At 41.0% G+C, this 22,528-nt stretch overlaps 1 protein-coding gene across 1 annotated transcript in view; it reads left to right on the forward strand.

Annotated features, from left to right (window-relative positions):
* nme4 (NME/NM23 nucleoside diphosphate kinase 4) overlaps positions 1-15,431 on the forward strand; it is a 28,365-nt gene extending 12,934 nt beyond the window's left edge. Inside the window, exons 4-6 of the mRNA XM_024414741.2 lie at positions 14,194-14,306; positions 14,528-14,690; positions 15,297-15,431. Coding sequence (XP_024270509.1) covers positions 14,194-14,306; positions 14,528-14,648 — 234 coding nt within the window. The 3' untranslated portion in view covers positions 14,649-14,690; positions 15,297-15,431. The remainder of the gene's footprint in view (positions 1-14,193; positions 14,307-14,527; positions 14,691-15,296) is intronic.
* The last annotated feature ends 7,097 nt before the right edge of the window (positions 15,432-22,528 follow it).

The raw sequence follows: 22,528 nt of genomic DNA on the forward strand, positions 1-22,528 counted from the left end.
GTCTGTGGACCTATTTGGGCGGTAAGCAAATTGGAGTGGGTCTAGGGTGTCAGGTAGGGTGGAGGTGATATGGTCCTTGACTAGTCTCTCAAAGCACTTCATGATGACGTAAGTGAGTGCTACGGGGCGGTAGTCGTTTAGCTCAGTTACCTTAGCTTTCTTGGGAACAGGAACAATGGTGGCCCTCTTGAAGCATGTGGGAACAACAGACTGGGATAGGGATTGATTGAATATGTCCGTAAACACACCAGCCAGCTGGTCTGCGCATGCTCTGAGGGCGCGGCTGGGGATGCCGTCTGGGCCTGCAGCTCATGTACCTTGATCAACGGTAGTGGGTGGACCATTTCAGACTGTCAGTGATGTGTATGATCTGAGACCAGTAGTCCTCCATTTGCCAGTTCAGTTAACTTTTTCACTGCCTAGCCCAAGACTTGAACCACCTCTCTATCATCTCCTCTGGGCTACCTACTGTACCATTATTCAATTAGGGGGGAATTCAGGCCCAGATTACATGAGCGTAAAATTAACTTTAATCCTTTTTTTATGCACTTTTCTTTCTATGTTCTGATCTTAAAATTAGGCACAAGGTAACGCATGTGCCAGCTACCTATTTGTTTAGGGTAGAGATGAGAGAAATGAAGGTGTGGCAGAGGTGTGTCTACAGATACGTCATATTCTGGCCTTGACGTAATTCCCTCATAATTCCAACACCTTTACGCACAAGGAAACCTGTCGGTTCCAGTGGTGGAAAAACATATTTTTCCCTGATAGAAATAACACCATTCTCTATGCACTGTAATTTACAAATTGATAAACCATTGATGAGCTAGGTAAATGGGTAATCTGTTTGGATGAAAGGGATTGTAAATATAAATAACAATTGTTTTACATAGAGTACCAGTCAAAAGATTGGACGCACCTAGTCATTCCAGGGTTCTCTTTATTTTTACTATTTTCTACATTGAAGAATAATAGTGAAGACATCAAAAATATGAAATAACACATATGGAATCATGTAGTAACCAAAAAAAGTGTTAAACAAATCAAAATACATTTAATCTTTTAGATTATTCAAAGTAGCTAACCTTTGCCTTGATGACAGCTTTGCACACTTTTGGTATTCTCTCAACCAGCTTCACCTGGAATGCTTTCCAAAACCCTTGAAGGAGTTTTACAGTGACAGTGTTATAAGATATTTGTGATACAAATATGCTGAGCACTTGTTGGCTGCTTTTCCTTCACTCTGTGGTCCTACTCATCCCAAACCATCTCATTTGGGTTGAGGTCGGGTGATTGTGGAGGCTAGGTCATCTGATGCAACACTCCATCACTCTCCTTCTAGGTCAGAATTATCAGTCTGTCCCTGATGTTTTTCCAGGAGAGAAGTGTCTTCTTTGCTGCCCTTCTTTACACCAGGCCATCCTGCAAAAGTCTTCGCCTCATTGTGCGTGCAGATGCACTCACACCTGCCTGCTGACATTCCTGAGCAAGCTCTGTACTGGTGGTGCCCCGATCACACAGCTGAATCAACCTTAGGAGATGGTCCTGGCACTTGCTGGACTTTCTTGGGCACCCTGAAGCCTTCTTCACAACAATTGAACCGCTCTCCTTGAAGTTCTTGATGATCCGATAAATGGTTGATTTAGGTGAAATCTTACTGGCAGCAATATCCTTGCCTGTTAAGTCCTTTTTGTGCAAAGCAATGATTACGGCTCGTGTTTCCTTGCAGGTAACCATGGTTGACAGATGAAGAACAATGATTCCAAGCACCAACCTCCTTTTGAAGCTTCCAGTCTGTTATTCAAACTCGATCAGCATCACAGAGTGATCTCCAGCCTTGTCCTCGTCAACACTCACACCTGTGTTAACGAGAGAATCACTGACATGATGTCAGCTGGTCCTTTTGAGGCAGGGCTGAAATGCAGTGGAAATGTTTTTGGGGGATTCAGTTCATTTGCATGGCAAAGAGGGACTTTGCAATTAATTGCAATTCATCTGATCACTCTTCATAACATGCTGGAGTATATGCAAATTGCCATCATACAAACTGAGGCAGCAGACTTTGTGAAAATTAATGTTTGTGTCATTCCCAAAACTTTTGGCCATGACTGTACACAGCTTTCTACGAGATCTTCAGTTTCTTGGCAATTTCTCGCAAGGAATAGCCATAATTTCTCAGAACAAGAATAGACTGATGAATTTCAGAAGAAATATATTTGTTTCTGGTAATTTTGAGCCTGTAACCAAACCCACAAATTTTGATGCTCCAGATGCTCCACAAGTCTAAGGAAGTCTAATCAGGACAACAGTTTTCAGCTGTGCTAACACATAATTGCCAAAGGGTTTTCTTATGATCAATTAGCCTTTTAAAATTATAAACTTGGATTAGCTAACGCAACGTGCCATTGGAACACAGGAATGATGGTTGCTGATAATGGACCTCTGTTCGCCTATACAGATAGTCCATAAAAAAATCAGCCGTTTCCAGCTACAAATTTACAACATTAACAATGTCTACACTGTATTTCTGATCAATTTGAATTTATTTTAATGGACAAAATTGTTTTTTTTTTCGAAAACAAGGACATTTCTAGGTGATCCCAAACTTTTGAATGGTAGTGTACATAGGATAGAATACTATATGTACAGCAATAGTTGAATATAATGGCCTTGACTAGAATACAGTATATACATATGAAATGCGTTGAACAGTATATAAACATTAGTAAAGTCACCAATATTCCATTATTAAAGTGGCCAGTGTTCCATGTCTATGTGCATAGGGCAGCAGCCTGTAAGATGCAAGATTGCATAACCGGGTGGAAGCCAGCTAGTGATGGTTATTTAACAGTCTGATTTCCTTGAAATAGAAACTGTTTTTCAGTCTCTCGGTCCCAGCTTTTATACACCTGTACTGACCCTGCCTTCTGGATGATATCGGGTGAACAGGTCGTAGCTCAGGTGGCTGAGGTCCTTGATGATCTCCTTGGCCTTCCTGTGACACCGGGGGCTGTAGATGTCCTGGAGGGCAGTCAGTGTGGCCCTGGTGATGCGTTGGGCAGACTGCACCACCCTTTGGATAGCCCTGCGGTTGCAGACGGTGCATTTGTTGTACCAGGCAGTGATACAGCCTGACAGGATGCTCTCAATGGTGCACCTGTAAAAGTTAGTGCGGGTCTTAGGTGCCAAGTCAAATTTCTTTAGCCTCCTGAGGTTGAAGAGGTGCTGTTACACCTTCTTCACAACACTGTCTGTGTGGGTGGACCATTTCAGATTGTCAGGGATGTGTATGCCGAGGAACTTCAAGCCCCGTCGATGTGGATGGGGGCGTAGTCCCTCTGCTGTCTCCTGAAGTCCACGATCAGCTCCTTGATATTGTTGTCATTGAAGGAGTGGTTATTTTCCTGGCACCACTCCACCAGTACCCTCACCTCCTCCCTGTAGGCCGTCTCGTCGATGTTGGTACTCAGACCTACCACTGTTGTGTTGTCTGCTAACTTGATGGTTGAATTGGAGGCGTGCATGGCCACACAGTCATGTGTGAACAGGGAGTACAGGAGGGGCCTGAGCACGCACCCTTGTGGGACCCCTGTGTTGATGATCAGTGTAGTGTAGGTGTTGTTGCCTATCTTCACCACCTGGGGGCAGCCCGTCAGGAAGTCCAGGACCCAGTTGCACAGGGCGGGGTTTGGATCCAGGACCCTGAGCTTAATGATGAGCTTGGAGGGTACTATGGGTGTTGAAGGCTTAGCTGTAGTCAATGAACAGCATTCTTACATAGGTATTCCTCTTGTCCAGATGGGATAGTGCAGTTTGCAGTGCGATGGCGATTGCATCATCCGTGGATCTACTGGGGCGGTATGCAAATTGCAGTGGGTCTAGGGTGTAGGTGATATGATCCTTTACTAGTAAAGCACTTCATGAAGACAGGAGTGCTACAGGGCGATAGTCATTTAGTTCAGTTATCTTTGCTTTCTTGGGTACAGGAACAAGCAAGTGGGGGCAGTAGACTGGGGTAGGGGGAGATTGAATATATCCGTGAACCAGGGGTGTAGGTAGAATTTATTTTTGGGATGGCCTAGAAAAATTTGGATAGGCATTTTTTCTACTTGTTTATAGCATTTATTTTGCGATGTGCACTACATATTATTTCGTAATACAATCCTTTTATACTAGTGCATAGTACTAGGAGCAACCTCGTTACATATACAAATCATGACCTATCCCAGCATATTCAAATAAGACAGTAACTTTAGACCAGTTGCCAACAACATAAAACTCACCTTCAGGCACACTTTAAACTTGATGGGAAAACAAGCCTATATTTGATGTTACAATTTATACCACGGCGGGCAGTAGTACTATAAAAAGGTACCTTACCTTTAGTAGACGTATCATAAGGCGTGACCTACATCACGAGGCGCAGATGGCGAGACTTTGAGTTGAATATGGTGATGATCTCATCATAATCCAATGTATCTGTCAGTTCATGCTCAAAAGACAGCAAACTGAAGTGGTTCAACCGGGCGCTTGTCATTGATGTGCGAAGACGATTTTTTATCCTTGTTGTTGAGAAAAGTCTCTCCACACTGCATGATGTCATTGGAAGTGTGACAATGGTCCTTAATTAACAGAGACTTTAAATTAGGGAAAATATCATCGGGGCAGCTGTCAAGTACACATTTTGCGACTCAACTGCTGAGTAAAATTCAGCATCCTCAATTTATATTGCATAATGATCGCATGTGTTCTCCAGCTGCTCTTTAAGGCCGCAGGTTTGGGATTCTTTGGAAAAGGAGGCTGCCGCTTGCATGATCCCATATGTGTCTTCTTAAAATCTTGAGTTTAACTCAGTAATCTGTCTAGAATATTGTTCCAAAGTTGCCTCAGGTCACTGGCACTCTTGATGCTGGATGTTTTCCCTAATGAAGCTGTGACTACACTGTCTGCCAATTTTACAGGCAGTTTTCACTGCTATGATGCACTCACATCCCAATTACTAATATCATGCTTAATCATCATCTCTTCAGTTAGCTTGAGAACTTTATAAAAGTCTCCCCCTGAGTTATCTCTGGACATAGAAAAGCTGCATTTGAGGATTTCAATTAAACCAATACAGTCCATCACAGATAATGTAGAGCTTTGTAATCCCTTCTTAGCAAAATCACTGGTGTCAAACAATTTACTAAACGTGACTAACAAGAATTAAAACGGTCTTGTTCTGGATTTGTTGTAAAGAGGGCATTGGCTTCTAATTTGGTTTGTCCACTAGCCTCTGAAAAATCTGCAAGAACCTCTAAAATGACATCTAGCAGTGACAGCACTTTACTCACCGACACTGATTTTGAACTCCAAAGTACATCCGTGGATCTTTCTAGCTCGATACATGGTCTATCGGGATGCAACTCTTTCTGTACTTCTATGAATTGAGCATGTCTGTGGAATCCATTCATATGTAACAGTATAGCTTCTGTCCCTCTCCTCGCCCCAACCTGGGCTCGAACCAGGGACCCTCTGCACACATCAACAACAGTCACCCACGAAGCATCGTTACCCATCGCTCCACAAAAGCCACGGCCCTTGCAGAGCAAGGGGAACCACTACTTCAAGGTCTCAGAGCGAGTGATGTCACTGATCGAAACGCTATTAGCGCGCACCACCGCTAACTAGCTAGCCATTTCACATCGGTCACACTCACCCCCCCTTTTGACCTCCTTTCCGCAGCAACCAGTGGTCCAGGTCAACAGCATCAAAAAAAGTACTGATGTCCCGGCAATTTTGCCACGGTGCACAGAACCAAATTCAAACGGTGGGAGTTGCAATGCACATATACCGCTTTCTTAAATGTTTGCTTTAGTAGGACATGTACCCCTCCTCTGGTCCCTGACATGACTGAAGCGCCATCGAAACAAAATCCCACACACAGTGGGATCCAACTCCAGGGGTTGCAACACTTCAAGTATTTTCCGAGAAATTCCTTATGCAGACAAATCAGCGGTTTCCATAAACCCAACAGCTCTTTCTTTAATCATTCCAGCATGAATATATCGGATGCACACAGCAATAAGTTCTCGTTTAGATTGATCTTCATATTAATCTGCTAGTATGACAAAATACGTGGAAGGTGCAGAATGTACTTCATCTTGTATCTTGCACAGTAACAATGATGCTGCACTCTCCAGCAACTCGGGGCTCATAAGCGTGGCATTGCAAGGTAGCTCATTAAGCCTGTTTTGTATTTCTAAGTCATACTTTGAGATGAAATTGAAGATTTCTACAAAGTTACCTTTGTTGCTTACCTCTTCGGTTTCTCTATGCCCTCTGGGTGGAATATCCTGCTTTGCACACATTAGAACAATATATATGACCACTTTAACATGTGCACGGTTTCTTTCTATAAAATCCATGTTTGCATCACCATGTATTTGGTTCAACTCAGTCCTACGACTTCTAGGCCCATGGGTCGCCTTGTAGGATTCAAATTTTGCAAGGACACTAGCATGTAATTTACTATTCTCGTGTTTGCAGCAAGAATTTCTTGTGAGTTTCCAGTTTTTAAATCCATCGTGTACAAATCTGAATTCGACATTTGCCCCAGGAAAGTGCCTACAAAACTTACAATAAATTGCATCTTTTGCTTTACTATACTCAACCCACACAAACTGGTCATACCACCTTGAAGAGATGCAGCGTGATTTGCCATTTATCATACTGGTTCATCAACGGCAGACAAATCTGTCGGTGGACCTACTGCAGGTTCACCCCGCCCGCAGCATCAAGAACGAGAGGAGACAGTGGGGTAGGCAAGCATGCCTGGCTCAACGTGGCATTGGCGGTTGTGATGGCGATTATGGTTGTTTCTATCCTGGCGCCACCTATTAATGTCTCATTCTGGAAGCTATCGGTAGTTTGATCCAAATTATTTTCTGACACACACTTCCAGACGTCTTTTTTTGAAAAACCTAGCGATTGACATTTGGTTTGCCATTTCTAGAACTACTAAATTACCTTACCTGGTAAGTCAATTTGAGTAAGCTAGCATGGTAGAGCTTGCTAACTTATACACTACAAAGTTTATCCACGTGACGTTGTTCAGGTAAACCACCGTATTTTAAATGGAACCAATAGTCGGAAGCCAACTTGATTGTCGCGGACTATTTCTTTGTTACGTTCTATTAAAATTACCCATAAAAAAATAATTATTAAATGCGTTTCTTTTAAAAATGTAATAAAATAAATACATATAAAAATGTATATTGACTAATAATAATAACTTTTTGGGGGTAGGCCTGAGATCAAACTGGGTAGGCCGTGGCTACACCGCTGCGGAAAACACTCCAGCCAGCTGGTCTGCGCATGCCCTGATGATGCGACTAGGGATGCCGTCTCGGCCACGGAGCTCACTGTCCTCGGGAGCGGCCCGCATCGGTGGCGCTGTGTTATCCTTAAAGCGGGCAAAGAAAGTGTTTAGCTTTTCTGTGAGCAAGATTTTGATATCTGCGACGTGGCTGGTTTTCCCTTTGTAATACGTACATGTCTGGAGTCCCTGCCACATACGGAGTCTGAGACGTTGAATTGAGACTCCACTTTGTCTCTGAACTGACATTTTGCCTGTTTGATTGCCTTGCGGAGGGCATAACTGGATTGTTTGCATTCAGGCTATATTTCCAGTCACCTTCCTGTGGTTAAATGCGGTGGTTTTTGCTTTCTGTTTTGTAACTGATTGCTTCTAGAAACAGAGAAGGAACAGCACATAATCAATATGAACTACAACTACTAGTTTAAAGCAATGAAAGATCTAATTGTTACAAAGAATGAATGTATGTATGGGCTACATTTATGAGAATACATGCATTCGCTTACCTTATCAAACTTGAAGACAATACACTAATTTATCACAAAAAAAGTGTTGAGTGAGTGCACCACAAACATCAAACATGTTGATGAATCCTCATCCCAATACAGCCTCTTCCAACACCTCGGGCAGGGTAAGGGTATCTATTTTTTACCTCAGATTGATGATGGTAGTGTAGTGTAAAACATGATGACACAATATCAATTGGTTAACTCTAGAACCGCTAAAGCAGTCATTTTGACTGCTCATTAATTTAAAAATAAATATTACTCTGCCATTTTTTAAGTCATGCCCCCGTCCGTCCTTGATTTTTCCTAAATAAGTCTATATAACACACTGTTGTTAATCCAAGCAGTCATATCACTCAACTCTGGCCTACTTGGAGTAGGCTACACACTGAGAGCGTGTGTAATTGTACATGCTTTCAATATCTGAGAAAATATGCACATCGGGCAGCAGGTGACAGTGGAGACCCATCATTCAGGGCAGGTGTGGCAAAGCCCCACCTGTTTTGAGCACCACACTTTTAGGTTAAATAAATCTCTATATATAAATACAGCTCTGGAAAAAATGAAGAGACCACTGCAAAATTAGTAGTTTCTCTGGTTTTACTATTTCTGCTCTGACAATGTTCCCAAACTCTGAGGATTGGTCTTTCTAGCAGGACAATGCTCCATGCCACACAGTCAGTTCAATCAAGGTGTGGATGGAGGACCACCAGATCAAGACCCTGTCATGGCCAACACAATCTCCAGACCTGAACCCCATTGAAAACCTCTGGAATGTGATCAAGAGGAAGATGGATGGTCATAACTGTCAAACAAAGCCGAGCTGCTTGCGTTTTTGCGCCAGGAGTGGCATAAAGTCACCCAAAATCAATGTGAAAGACTGGTGGAGAGCATGCCAAGACGCATGAAAGCTGTGATTGAAAATCAGGGTTATTCCACCAAATATTGATTTCTGAATCCTTCCCAAGTTAAAACATTAGTATTGTGTTGTTTAAAAATGAATATAAACTTATTTTTTTGCATTATTCGAGGTCTGACAACACTGCATTTTTTTGTTATTTTGACCAGTTGTCATTTTCTGCTCTTGAATGACAATATTTTTATTTGGAATTTGGGAGAAATGTTGTCAGTAATTTATAGAATAAAACTACATTTAAATTTTACCCAAACACATACCTATAAATAGTAAAACCAGAGAAACTGCTCATTTTACAGTGGTCTCTTCATTTTTTTTTTTTTTAAGAGTCACATATCAGTTTGTGACATATCAGTTTTTAAACAATGTGAAAAGAAAAGTTAATAAAGCCGCATAGAAAAGTTAATAAATCCGCATAGAAACATGGTCTCTTTTTTGCTTTCTTGAGTAAGGCAGCTCCAAAATGCAGGTGTTTCAGTCTAGCTCAGTGCTTTCTGTGGGGGTGGCAGAAAAGCCAGCAGAAAATACAGAGCGTTGCGTGTTATTGGTTTAGTTTTCTGTCATGATTGGCTCAGTTTTCTGTCACTTATGGGACAGTAGTGTCCCCAAGTTACAGGCTGACTACACCGCATGCACGAGCGCTGCAAAATACATTTAGAAATCTATGTTATTCAATTATTGCACCCACACTGCTTGCGTGCGCACCAACGAGCATCTGCGTTGCCAAGGGCTAAAATAGAAGTCAGTTCTATTTCTGATGCAGATCGGGCTGCAAGTCCTGCCTCTCCCATCTCCTCATTGGTTTATAGAAGCAGGTACCCACAAAGCCATAAATGCTTAATGCTTTTCAACCTGTCCCCAAATTAATATAATTGGTTCAGAGTTTGTTTTGATATTTTAACCTGCGTGTCGTGATCGAGTTTGGTGTGGGGAAAAATACATTTATGCACGATGGCGCACATACGCAGCCGGTTTGGGTTCTGTGTGGTTAGAGCTCAAAATGTTTAACCCCTTGGGTTCTGTCATAGAGTTATATTAGAAGAGCTTATCCAAGAAGGCTCAAGGTTATTGGCCACAGATATAATGTGATTTGATGTCATTCTATCTACAGAAGCTTTGATTGGACTGTCAACATCTTACTTTCAAAGTCTTAGCTAGCAGTCATCATCAGTTGTCATCAAGTCGACTCTCTACTGGCAAATCCTTTTTAATCCTTGTCATATGAAGAGAAATTATAAACAAAACATATCGGTGCTCATCGGCCATTGTACAAAAAGATTACAAAACAAGTTGGAAATCGCAAATTCAACAATGAGCCGTTTGGAAGGAATCAATGGCTAACTGCAAGCATTGCAAAGAAATCAATAACGTTTGCCTGCTATTCAATGGAGTGGCTGTGTTTTTTTCTCTTCGAGTTCCCACCATAAAGCCAGAGAATGCCAGACTTTGATGACAAAGTTTGATATGACATTTGCCCACAAAGGACCGCTGCGCCACCTTCACAGGGTGAGTCCAAAAATGTATTGTATGCTGCTGCATAAATTATGTGATATGCAAGGGAGAAATGTATACTGTAGCAAAAATATATATATTAAGTGTGTAGTAAGCCGTTAGTAGTACCCTAATAATTTGGTCTATTTTCACCAACGCGGTATTGTAAACACATAACGTTGGTAGTTGTGGTGATGGCTTGTACGTGCAAATTCAGCACACACAGCATTCTATAATAGAATTGTGTTATTTGTCGTGTCAAATTAAAAGCGTATTTTTAAAATGTATTTTTAATAATGAAGAATAGTCTGTATACATACAAGAAGTACACAAATAGACAATGATAACATGCTAGGGTGTACAACAAATTACACATTATACAAAGACCTTAAAAGGAACACACATTTTGATTGTTTTCACAGCTTTCTTATTAGAAGAATGTTGAATGGTCTTAATGTACTGCTCGAATTCCTTATAGAAAACACAGAAAAGTGTTTTTTATAAGTGAATTTACATTTATGAATATAACATTTTTCCATTAGCACAATTAGCTTTATGGTAAAATTGGAAAATTGTTTTTCTTTATCTTTATTATGGTTAAGGAAACCGAGCCGTATTAAAAGCGTATTTAACTCGTCAAATAGTGTTAAATGACGTGTCTTTTTTGACACGCAAAGACCCAAACGGCGTTCAATGTGCCTCACCCTAATAATTTGGTCTATTTTCACCTCTTAATTTCGCCTACTGTTCTAATTTGGTGGTGCACAAATAGCCTATAACCTGTTTCCAAGAAATGTAATCATTGAATATAGTAAGAGCTTTCATTGTCTCTTTATATTCCCCATTTATTTGGGGGACAGGTAGCCTAGTGATTAGAGCATTCGGCCAGTAACTGAAAGGTTGCTGGATCAATTCCCCAAGCTGACGAGGTAAAAATCTGTCATTCTGTCCCTGAGCAAGGCAGTTAACCCACTGTTCCCTGGGCGCTGTGGATGTTGATTAAGGCAGCCCTCCGCACCTCTCTGATTCAGAGGGGTTGGGTTAAATTCGGAAGACACATTTCAGTTGAATGCATTCAGCTGTACAACTGACTAGGTATCCCCCATTCCCTATTTATCCTACCTACGGTTCTGACTGGTACAGGGACGGCCCATGTTCTGAATTCTATCGCTGTACATTTCAAAAGTGCAGAACTAGCCAGGTGCAGTTATAGGGACTATGTCCGTCGTTGCTTGCTCATTAATGTCTTAATTGAAATTACAGATTGCCTCTTATCCACTTGTGCCATAGATTGTACATCTCAATTGTCATTAGAAACCACATTTGTTTAAGCAAGTCAGCCTATCAGCTATGTGTTTCTTAAAGGCAGCAAATAAGGCTGAATTAACTGTTTTGCTGCCAGACAAGGCTCCGCTGGTAGCCAGGTGTAGCAGTAGTAAGGTGTTTGTCACCTTTATAGTGCAATTAATATATTGTTTAGTGTTGTGTAGTGGCTTTGCTGGCATGCAACTTTTTTTTGTTTCCCCCACCAAGATTTGCATGCTAAAATCGCCACTGGTCTTGAGTATATGGTGATGAGTCTTGTGGAACCTTACATTGGCATGGGGAGAATTAACACCATGGGCAATGTCTTCACTTCACTGTTACTGACAAACAAGTTGCTTGCAAAGAAAACAAGCTTGGCTGGCACCATGAAAATCATATACTTCACAACCGTGCTGAAGAATGACAAGACAACTGGATACAGTAAAGAGAAACTGAGACTATTAAGCACTACAACCAAACAAAGCTATGTCAGTGTGTCATGCAAGTGAAAGTTACGACAATTTGTGTCAACTGCTAGGACGAGATAACAGCTGAATTAAATCCAACTGATGCCATTGTGTGAAGATGTAAGCATGAGCTGACAATTTATTATTTTTGACTGATGTCATATGACACTTATTCCTTACTATGCCATTATTGCTTTTGTGCTTTATATATATATTTCTCCCTCTTTAAATGTCACAATACAAAGGAAAGTATTAGAGCAAATTAGTGGACTACTTAAAAAAATAAAATATAAAATAAATATGACAAATTTACAAGTAATAGCTGTCCCTCAATTTCATGTCACTGATGTTAAAATGTATAAAAACCACCACTTTGAAAAAATGCAACATCCTTGCCAAATTCTTCCTGGGTAAAAGGTTCATTGGAGACGGGACTGTTTTGTAAAGCACATGGTGCTTCATGTGTCACCAATTTGATGATTCATTTCATGCGAGGACTTAAGATGTCACTGGTGTTATATCGTTTATAGTAAGGGGAAAAGAAATTGGATTAAAATTATTGATAAAATTGCATGATTAAGTGATTGATTTACAATTTAAAAAGTGTAATTTGAGCTACAGTGGCCGCTGTAAGTTCTGTTATACTCACAGACATGATTCAAACAGTTTTAGAAACTTCAGAGTGTTTTCCCTCCAAATCTACTAATAATATGCATATCTTATATTCTTGGCATGAGTAGCAGGAAGTTGAAATTGGGCACGCTATTTATCGAAAAGTGAAAATGCTGCCCCCTATACCTTAAGAAGTTTTTTTTTTAAGTTGGCTGTTCAAAAAGCCACCATTTTCATAGAATGACCCATAAGTATTCACACCCCTGAGTCAATACTTTGTAGAAGCACCTTTGGTAGCGATTACAGATGTGAGTCTTTCTGAGTAAGTCTCTAAATGGGTCAAATAATCGATTTTGTCTGAAAAACCTGAAACTCCCCAGTCCTTAATGAATACAAGCATACCCATAACATGATGCACCCACCACTATGCTTGGAAATATGGAGAGTGGTGCTCAGTAATGTGTTGTATTGGATTTGCCCCCGAACATAACACGTTGATTTCAGAACAAAAATATTACTTTAAGTGCCTTGTTGCAAACAGGATGCATGTGTAACGCCCTGTCCATAGAGAGCTTTTATTCTCTATGTTGGTTAGGTGGGGGGGTGATTTAAGGGTGGGTTATCTAGGTGAATTATATGTCTATGTTGGCCTAGTATGGTTCCCAATCAGAGGCAGCGGTTTATCGTTGTCTCTGATATGGGATCATATTTAGGTAGCCATTTTCCCATTGTGCTTTGTGGGATCTTGTCTAGATATAGTTGCCAGTGAGCATTATTATTAGCTTCACGTTTTGTTTGTTCGTTTTGTTCTTTGAAGTTTTCATTTTCAAAATAAAGGATGGAAACACCACACCGCATCTTGGTCCAATCATTATGATGAGCGTGACAGCATGTTTTGGAATATTTTATTAGTATTGTGGAGTAACTACAATGTTGTTGATCCATCCTCAGTTTCTCCTATCATAGCAATTAAACTATTTTTTTTAAATGGCTTCAAGTAGTGCCCTTTTTTGCAAGGCATGGGACAACCTCCCAGGTCTTTGTGGTTGAACGTGTTTTAAATTCACTACTTGACTGAGGGACCTTACAGATAATTGTGTGGTGTACAGAGATGAGGTAGTCATTTAAAAAATCATGTTAAATACTATTATTGCACGCAATTATGGATGAACTCCTGATGTATTCTGGCTTGCCATACAAAGTGGTTGAATACTTATTGACTCAAGACATTTCAGATTTTCATTTTTTATTAATTTGTAAAACAAAATTCCACTTTGACATTATTTTGTCACTTACCTACACACAATACCCCATAATCTAAATGTAATCCATTTTATATTCATGCTGTAACACAACAAAACGTGGAAAAAGTCAAGGGGTGTGCATACTTTCTGAAGGCACTGTATCTGTTAAATTCCGAAACACCTAACCACTTGTGTATATCTGATTGATTCACTTTCAATTCATTTGCTGAATTGACTGATTTAAGATTGGATTTCCCTAATCCTGGTAAGCACTACATCCATTCTTGTTGTCCAGGTGTGGGAGGGTCATAATGTGGTCCGGACATCCCGGATCATGGTAGGAGACACCAACCCATCTGAGGCCCAAGCAGGCACTGTCCGGGGGGATTTCAGCATTCACATCAGCAGGTGAACCTTTTCAATAAAGACTCAAATGAAAAGATCTTTCACTTTACAATAATTTGCACAATACCCTTTTAAACAAATATTTAAAGAATTGAGGGATAAAAACAATACTATATAAACATGAAATTGATCATTTGTGAAAGTGTTTTGAAAGTGGGTGCATAATTTCAATGCAAAATACAAAACTGGACTTTAATGAATGTAGGTTTGTATTTATTTTCCAGAAATGTGGTCCATGCCAGTGATTCAGTAGAGGGGGCTCAGAGGGAGATCCAGCTGTGGTTTCATCGAAAGGAACTGATGGATTGGGACTGCTATGACCACAATAGCACCTACCAGCTTTGACAACGAGATGGAAGGCAGAGATTGAAAGAGAGCGTGAACAAGGTAGAATGACCATCAGGAACAGTGGCACCTTACCTAACTCTGTGTCCTGCTTGCAATACTCAGCCTTCTCCATCGTGGGAGGCTCCAATAACCAAGAGCCCCTCGCCTACTCTTATACAGTAATGTATCGTCCTCGCCATACGTTTTTGGATTTAAGGAATATCCATTTGACCATTTAGACATAAAATCACTATGTATTTAGTCCCTCCATTTGAAGAAATCATAAGTATTTGGACAAATTTACTAGTGCAGTTATTATTTGGTGCCATATCGCTTGGACCTAATGACTTCAAGTTTGCAACTACACAAATTCATTGGCTGCATTTGCAATTAGTTTTTTTGTGTATTATGGGATGTGTTCTCTAATAGTAACTAAATGGTGTCTGGAATCTTTTTCTTTCTAAATGAGCGGAGATGTTTCTGAACCCATCCAAATTGTCACACCCTGATCTGTTTCACCTGTCTTTGTGCTTGTCTCCACCCCCCAAGTGTCTCCCCTCATTATCCCCTGTGTTCTGTTTGTTGCCAGTTCGTTTTGTCTGTCAAGCCTAACAGCGTTTTCACCCTTGCTCCTGTTTTCTGGTTTTGACCATTCTGCCTGCCCAGACCCGGAGCCTGCCCGCCGTCCTGTACCTTGTCCCACCACACTGGATTATTGACCTCTGCCTGCCCTGAGACTGCCTGCCATTCTGTACCTTTTGGACTCTGATCTGGATTACTGATCTCTGCCTGCCCTTGACCTGTCGTTTTGCCTGCCCTCTATTCTAGTAATAAACTTTTGTTACTTCGACACTGTCTGCATCTGGGTCTTTCCTAAAACGTGATACTAATGCTGCCATGATTCAGAAAATTCATAATGATGAGTAGGAAAGTCACTTAGGGGCCGATTCAGAAGTAGGAAATGTACAACCTTTCTTACGCACTTCTCAGTGGTTGGTATTCAGACTAACCTTATGCAGTTGGGTAACGTGCTCTGCAGGTGTGGCTACCTTGCAAAAAAGTGTCTGATCTTGCAGATTATTTAAGGATAAGAATGTAAAAGAATCATAAAACAAACAGGGTAACATTACTGTAGGTGTCCACCTCTACGCAGACGACACCATTCTGTATAACTCTGGCCCTTCTTTGGACACTGTTAACTAACCTCCAGACGAGCTTCAATGCCATATAACTCTCCTTCCATGGCCTCCAACTGCTCTTAAATGCAAGTAAAACTAAATACATGCTCTTCAACCGATCGCTGCCCGCCCGCCCGTCCAGCATTACTACTCTGGACGGTTCTGACTTAGAATATGTGGACAACTACAAATACCTAGGTGTCTGGTTAGACTGTAAACGCTCCTTCCAGACTCACATTAAGCATCTCCAATCCAAAATTAAATCTAGAATCGGCTTCCTATTTTGCAACAAAGCATCCTTCACTCATGCTGCCAAACATACTGTAGTAAAATTGACCATCCTACCGATCCTCGACTTTGGCGTTGTCATTTACAAAATAGCCTCCAACACTCTACTCAACAAATTGGATGCAGTCTATCACAGTAACATCTGTTTTGTCACCAAGGCCCCATATACTACCCACCGCTGCGACCTGTACGCTCTCGTTGGCTGGCCCTCACTTCATACTCGTCGCCAAACCCACTGGCTCCAGGTCATCTACAAGTCTCTGCCAAGTAAAGCCCCACCTTCTCAGCTCACTGGTCACCATAGCAGCACCCACCCGTAGCACACGCATCTCACTGGTCACCCTCTTAGCCAATTCTTCCTTTGGCCGCCTTTCCTTCCAGTTCTCTGCTGCCAATGACTGGAACGAACTGCAACAATCACTGAAGCTGGAGACTCATATCTCCCTCACTAGCTTTAAGCACCAGCTGTCAGAGCAGCTCACAGATCACTGCACCTGTACATAGCCCATCTGTAAAAAGCCCATCAAACTACCTCATCCCCATACTGTATTTATCTTGCTCCTTTGCACCCCAGTATCTCTACTTGCACATTCATCTTCTGCACATCTACCATTCCAGTGTTTAATTGCTATATTGTAATTACTTCGCCACCATGGCCCATTTATTGCCTTACCTCCTTTATCCTACTTCATTTGCACATACTGAATGTTTGTTTATTCCATGTGTAACTCTGTTGTTGTATGTGTTGAACTGCTTTGCGTTAATTTGGCCAGGTCGCAGTTGCAAATGAGAACTTGTTCTCAACTAGCCTACCTGGTTAAATAAAGGTGAACAAAAATATATATATATATCCGCTATAGAACACAACATTTGCCATTATAACATCTGGTATGCAGACACTTATGACTGTTCATCCTGTTGTCATGCTCTATCAACTGCTATTACATGCTGCATGACAACTTATGTCATATGCTTCATAAGTGTCTGCATACCAGATGTTATAATGGCGTTTTATCATTTATTAAACTCTGTCCCTTAACATTGAATGGAATTATGCACTACATAACCATGTCACATGCCGTTATAGAGTGTCTACAGACACCTTAAGTAAAGTGACATTAATTTGTTATGAATGTGCTTAATACTACAGGATGAGTTGAGTATCACAAAACCATTCAGGATCTCCAAGAAACATGGGCAAACGGGAGGAGGTGTATCATCTTTGACTCCAACTTTCTCACTCGTCATTCATTCATGATCATTTTTTTCTGATCATGACAGCATCCAAATTGATTAAGATCTTTCAACCCCCAAAATATTCTCACTTACTGTAAGAAAAAGTGATTAAAAATGACACGACATTCACCATTCAGTTACTATTGGGCAGATATGACCCAAATCAAACTGCAAATACATCAAGTTCGTAGCCACAAGCTTGATGTGGTCATATACATGTGGGGGACAAGATGCGTAAAGTGCTTTTGTCTAAATGGTAAAATAGACAATATTGTCAAATAAAAAGGTGACATTCTGTACTGTCGCCTCATGAATCATTTGATTTCAAATCCAAACTACTGGAGTACAGAGCCAAAATAAAAAATGTTTTGGGCTTTCCCCTGACACGCCTAGTATATAGGTCCTGTATGTTTTTGGGTTCTTTCCTTGTCAATCATTGGCTCATTGGTGAAATTAGCATTCAGATGATATCTTTAATTAAATCATCAGAAGTTGACAACAGGAACATAGCAGTGCTGCAGAGATGGTTGTCCTTCTGGAAGGTTCTCCCATCTCCACAGAGGAGCTCTATCTATCCCTGACCAAGGCCCTTCTCCCCCGATTGCTCAGTTTTGTCAGGCAGCCAGCTCTAGGAAGAGTCTTGGTGGTTCCAAAGGTCTTCCATTTAAGAATGATGGAGGCCACTGTGTTCTTGGAAACCTTCAATGCTGCAGCCATTTTTTTGGTACGCTTCCCCAGATCTGTGCAGCGACGCAATCCTGTCTCGGAACACTTACGGACAATTCCTTCGACCTTTGCTCCGACGTGCACTGTCAACTGTGGGCCTTTCCAAATAATGTCCAATCAATTGAATTTACCCCAAGTGGACTCCAATCAAGTTATAGAAACATCTCAAGGATGATCAATGGAAACAGGATGTACCTGGTCTCAATTTCGAGTCTCATAAAAGGGTCTGAATACGTAAAATATAAAATATTACATTTGCAAAACTTTCAAATAACTTGTTTTCACTCTGTCATTATGCTGTATTGTGTGTGGATTGCTGAATATTTGTATTTATTTAATCCATTTTAGAATAAGGTTGTAACGTGACAAAATGTGGATCAAGTCAAGGGGTCTGAATACTTTACGAAGGCACTGTATTGCCCCAGATACTCTAGCCCAGGGGTGCAGTGGTGTCAGACTCATTCCATGCAGGGCATAGTGTCTGCTGGTTTTTGTTATATTCTTTCAATTAAGTCAGACTAGGTGAGGGGAGTTCCTAACTAATCAGTGACCTTGGTCGTGTTCCCGTGCTCAGACTATACATGCATCAACCAAAGGTTGTGTGCTACATCATCGACTGTGCTGTCGCGCACCAGATTGCTATAACATGTGGTTAGTTGATGCGTAAAATACTTATCCAGGCGTTGTAAGATCTGGCATTTGTCAGCAATGCAATGTCTGAGCAGAAGAACACGACCCTTAATTGATCAATCAAGTACAAGGGAGGAGTGAACCTGCAGACACTGTGGTGTAGCTGCTCCTGATTCAGCACCAATGTGGGTTTTGTGAAGGTTCAGCATTAATCCCACAAGCATGGCATTTAACTTTATTTGTGAGTGAAAACAAATGTGTAGGAGAAAATACCTCTAAAATAATTGCTGAATGCTATGTTGGCATCCTAGGATGATCTGAATTGCCCGTACACACTCAAGTAGTACAACTGATGTACAACGCATTTGGCCCAACCGTTGTGATACAGAGTATTTATGCACCAAACTTTACACCAGCTTTGTGGAGATGCTGTTGTATCACAAAACTAAAAGTAATATCACAACCATTGTGTCAAATGCTTTGCACATCAGTTGCACAACCTGAGTGTGTATGGGGCCTGAAGAGTATATGGAGCCTGAAGACGTTGCTGTGACAGAAGGATTTCTTATTTTCGAGGCCATACGGTCCAATGGCCTCTTCATGAACACAATTGACACAATCCTGTGCCCTTTTTTTCCTGTCTAAACATAGTGCAATTCATTAGATAAGTATTCATTTTTTATTTTTGAATAAATGTTTGAATAAACTGTCAAATAACTAAGTTTTCACCTGTGTTTTAATGCACTTATTTATGAGCGATTGTATGAAAAGTTCTTAATATTTTCTAGTTCCGCAATCTGCAACATGATAATTTACCTACTTATCCTGAAATGTAGTTTGACTATGGGGCCTCATTTCAGATTAGTTTAAATATCCACTGCTGCAAACTTTAGCCATTTACCACAAAATTGCAAGACCAAATCATCTCAAGTGCTTTGGCTGGAATTTAATCCAAGGAACGCATTGGACTGTCGACAATGCGTCTATTAAGGCAATGTTCCCGATGTTCCACCTTGTTTGGCACCCAGACTAACAGGACTTAACAAACAGACAAAAAGTAAAGTCAACACCAATTTATTTGTATGATTGTTATATTAATAACTTCAGGACAGTACAATTTAAATACATAAGTGCGTATAAATATACAACAACAAAAAAGCATTGATCATAGACTTTGACATGCCAATCGAGAGCATCCTGTCGGGCTGTATCACCACCTGGTACGGCAACAGCTCCACCCACAACTGTAAGGCTCTCCAGAGGGTAGTGAGGTCTGCACAACGCATCACAGAGGGCAAACTACCTGCCCTCCAGGACACCTACACCACCCGATGTCATCCAGAAGGTGAGGTCAGTACAGGTACATCACAGCTGGGACCGAGAGACTGAAAAACAGCTTCTATCTGAAGGCCATCAGACTGTTAAACAGCCATCACTAACATTGAGTGGCTGCTGCCAACATACTGACTCAAATCTCTAGCCACTTTAAAAATAAAAATAAATTGTATGTAATAAATGTGTCACCAGTCACTTTAAACAATGCCACTTTATATAATAACCCTAACCATACCCTACATTACTCATGTAATGTACAGTGGGGCAAAAAAGTATTTAGTCAGCCACCAATTGTGCAAGTTCTCCCACTTAAAAAGATGAGAGGCCTGTAATTTTCATCAAAGGTACACTTCAACTATGACAGACAAAATTAGAAAAAAAATCCAGAAAATCACATTGTAGGATTTTTAATGAATTTATTTGCAAATGGTGGAAAATAAGTATTTGTTCAATAACAAAAGTTTCTCAATACTTTGTTATATACCCTTTGTTGGCAATGACAGAGGTCAAACGTTTTCTATAAGTCTTCACAAGGTTTTCACACACTGTTGCTGGTATTTTGGCCCATTCCTCCATGCAGATCTCCTCTAGAGCGGTGATGTTTTGAGGCTGTTGCTGGGCAACACAGACTTTCAACTCCCTCCAAAGATGTTCTATGGGGTTGAGATCTGGAGACTGGCTAGGCCACTCCAGGACCTTGAAATGCTTCTTACGAAGCCACTCCTTCGTTGCCCGGGCGGTGTGTTTGGGATCATTGTCATGCTGAAAGACCCAGCCACGTCATCTTCAATGCCCTTGCTGATGGAAGGAGGTTTTCACTCAAAATCTCACGATACATGGCCCCATTCATTATTTCCTTTACACAGATCAGTCGTCCTGGTCCCTTTGCAGAAAAACAGCCCCAAAGCATGATGTTTCCACCCCCATGCTTCACAGTAGGTATGGTGTTCTTTGGATGCAACTCAGCATTCTTTATCCTCCAAACACGACGAGTTGAGTTTTTACCAAAAAGTTATATTTTGGTTTCATCTGACCATATGACATTCTCCCAATCTTCTTCTGGATCATCCAAATGCTCTCTAGCAAACTTCAGACGGGCCTGGACATGTACTGGTTTAAGCAAGGGGATACGTCTGGCACTGCAGGATTTGAGTCCCTGGCGGCGTAGTGTGTTACTGATGGTAGGCTTTGTTACTTTGGTCCCAGCTCTCTGTAGGTCATTCACTAGGTCACCCCGCGGGGTGAGATCTTGCGTGGAACTCCAGGTCGAGGGAGATTATCAGTGGTCTTGTATGTCTTCCATTTCCTAATAATTGCCTCCACAGTTGATTTCTTCAAACCAAGCTGCTTACCTAATGCAGATTGTCTTCCCAGCCTGGTGCAGGTCTACAATTTTGTTTCTGGTGTCCTTTGACAGCTCTTTGGTCTTGGCCATAGTGGAGTTTGGAGTGTGACTGTTTTGAGGTTGTGGACATGTGTCTTTTATACTGATAACAAGTTCAAACAGGTGCCATTAATACAGGTAACGAGTGGAGGACAGAGGAGCCTCTTAAAGAAGAAGTTACAGGTCTGTGAGAGCCAGAAATCTTGCTTGTTTGTAGGTGACCAAATACTTATTTTCCACCATAATTTGCAAATAAATTCATTAAAAATCCTACAATGTGATTTTCTGATTTTCTTCTCTCATTTTGTCTGTCATAGTTGAAGTGTACCTATGATGAAAATTGCAGGCCTCTCTCATCTTTTTAAGTGGGAGAACTTGCACAATTGGTGGCTGACTAAATACTTTTTAAGTGCACTCCAGCAGGTGTCTACTCCACAAGTTACCACCGGTTAAGTCCATGATGTTAAACTGCCTATTTCCTCTGTTCCATCTGACTGCACAATCCACTGTCTCATCAGCCCAGACAGGGAAGTTATAAACTTGATCTCCACTATAAAAAGCATCTAGACATTATCTAATTTCTTTTAGACTAACATTTAGTTTCCAACTGCGGAGATTTGAATTAACCTTGCTGTTTATCTCTCCGACATTTGCAACATATACAGTTGTAGCCATAAGTTGAGAATGACACAAATATTAATTTCCTCAAAGTTTGCTGTCTTTAGATATTAGATATTTTTGTCAGATGTTACTATGGAATACTGAAGTATAATTACAAGCAATTCATCAGTGTCAAAGGCTTTTATTGACAATTACATGAAGTTGATGCAAAGAGTCAATATTTGCAGTGTTGACCCTTCTTTTTCAAGACCTCTGCAATCCACCCGGGCATGCTGTCAGTTAATTTCTGGGCCACAGCCTAACTAATGGCAGACCATTCTTGCATAATCAATGCTTGGAGTTTGTCAGAATGTGTCGGTTTTTGTTTGTCCACCCGCCTCTTGAGGATTGCCCACAAGTTCTCAATGGGATTAAGGTCTGGGGAGTTTCCTGGCCATGGACCCAAAATATCGATGTTTTGTTCCCCAAGCCACTTAGTTATCACTTTTGCTTTATGGCAA

Source organism: Oncorhynchus tshawytscha, linkage group LG09, assembly GCF_018296145.1.
Source record: "Oncorhynchus tshawytscha isolate Ot180627B linkage group LG09, Otsh_v2.0, whole genome shotgun sequence".
Classification (NCBI taxonomy): domain Eukaryota; kingdom Metazoa; phylum Chordata; class Actinopteri; order Salmoniformes; family Salmonidae; genus Oncorhynchus; species Oncorhynchus tshawytscha.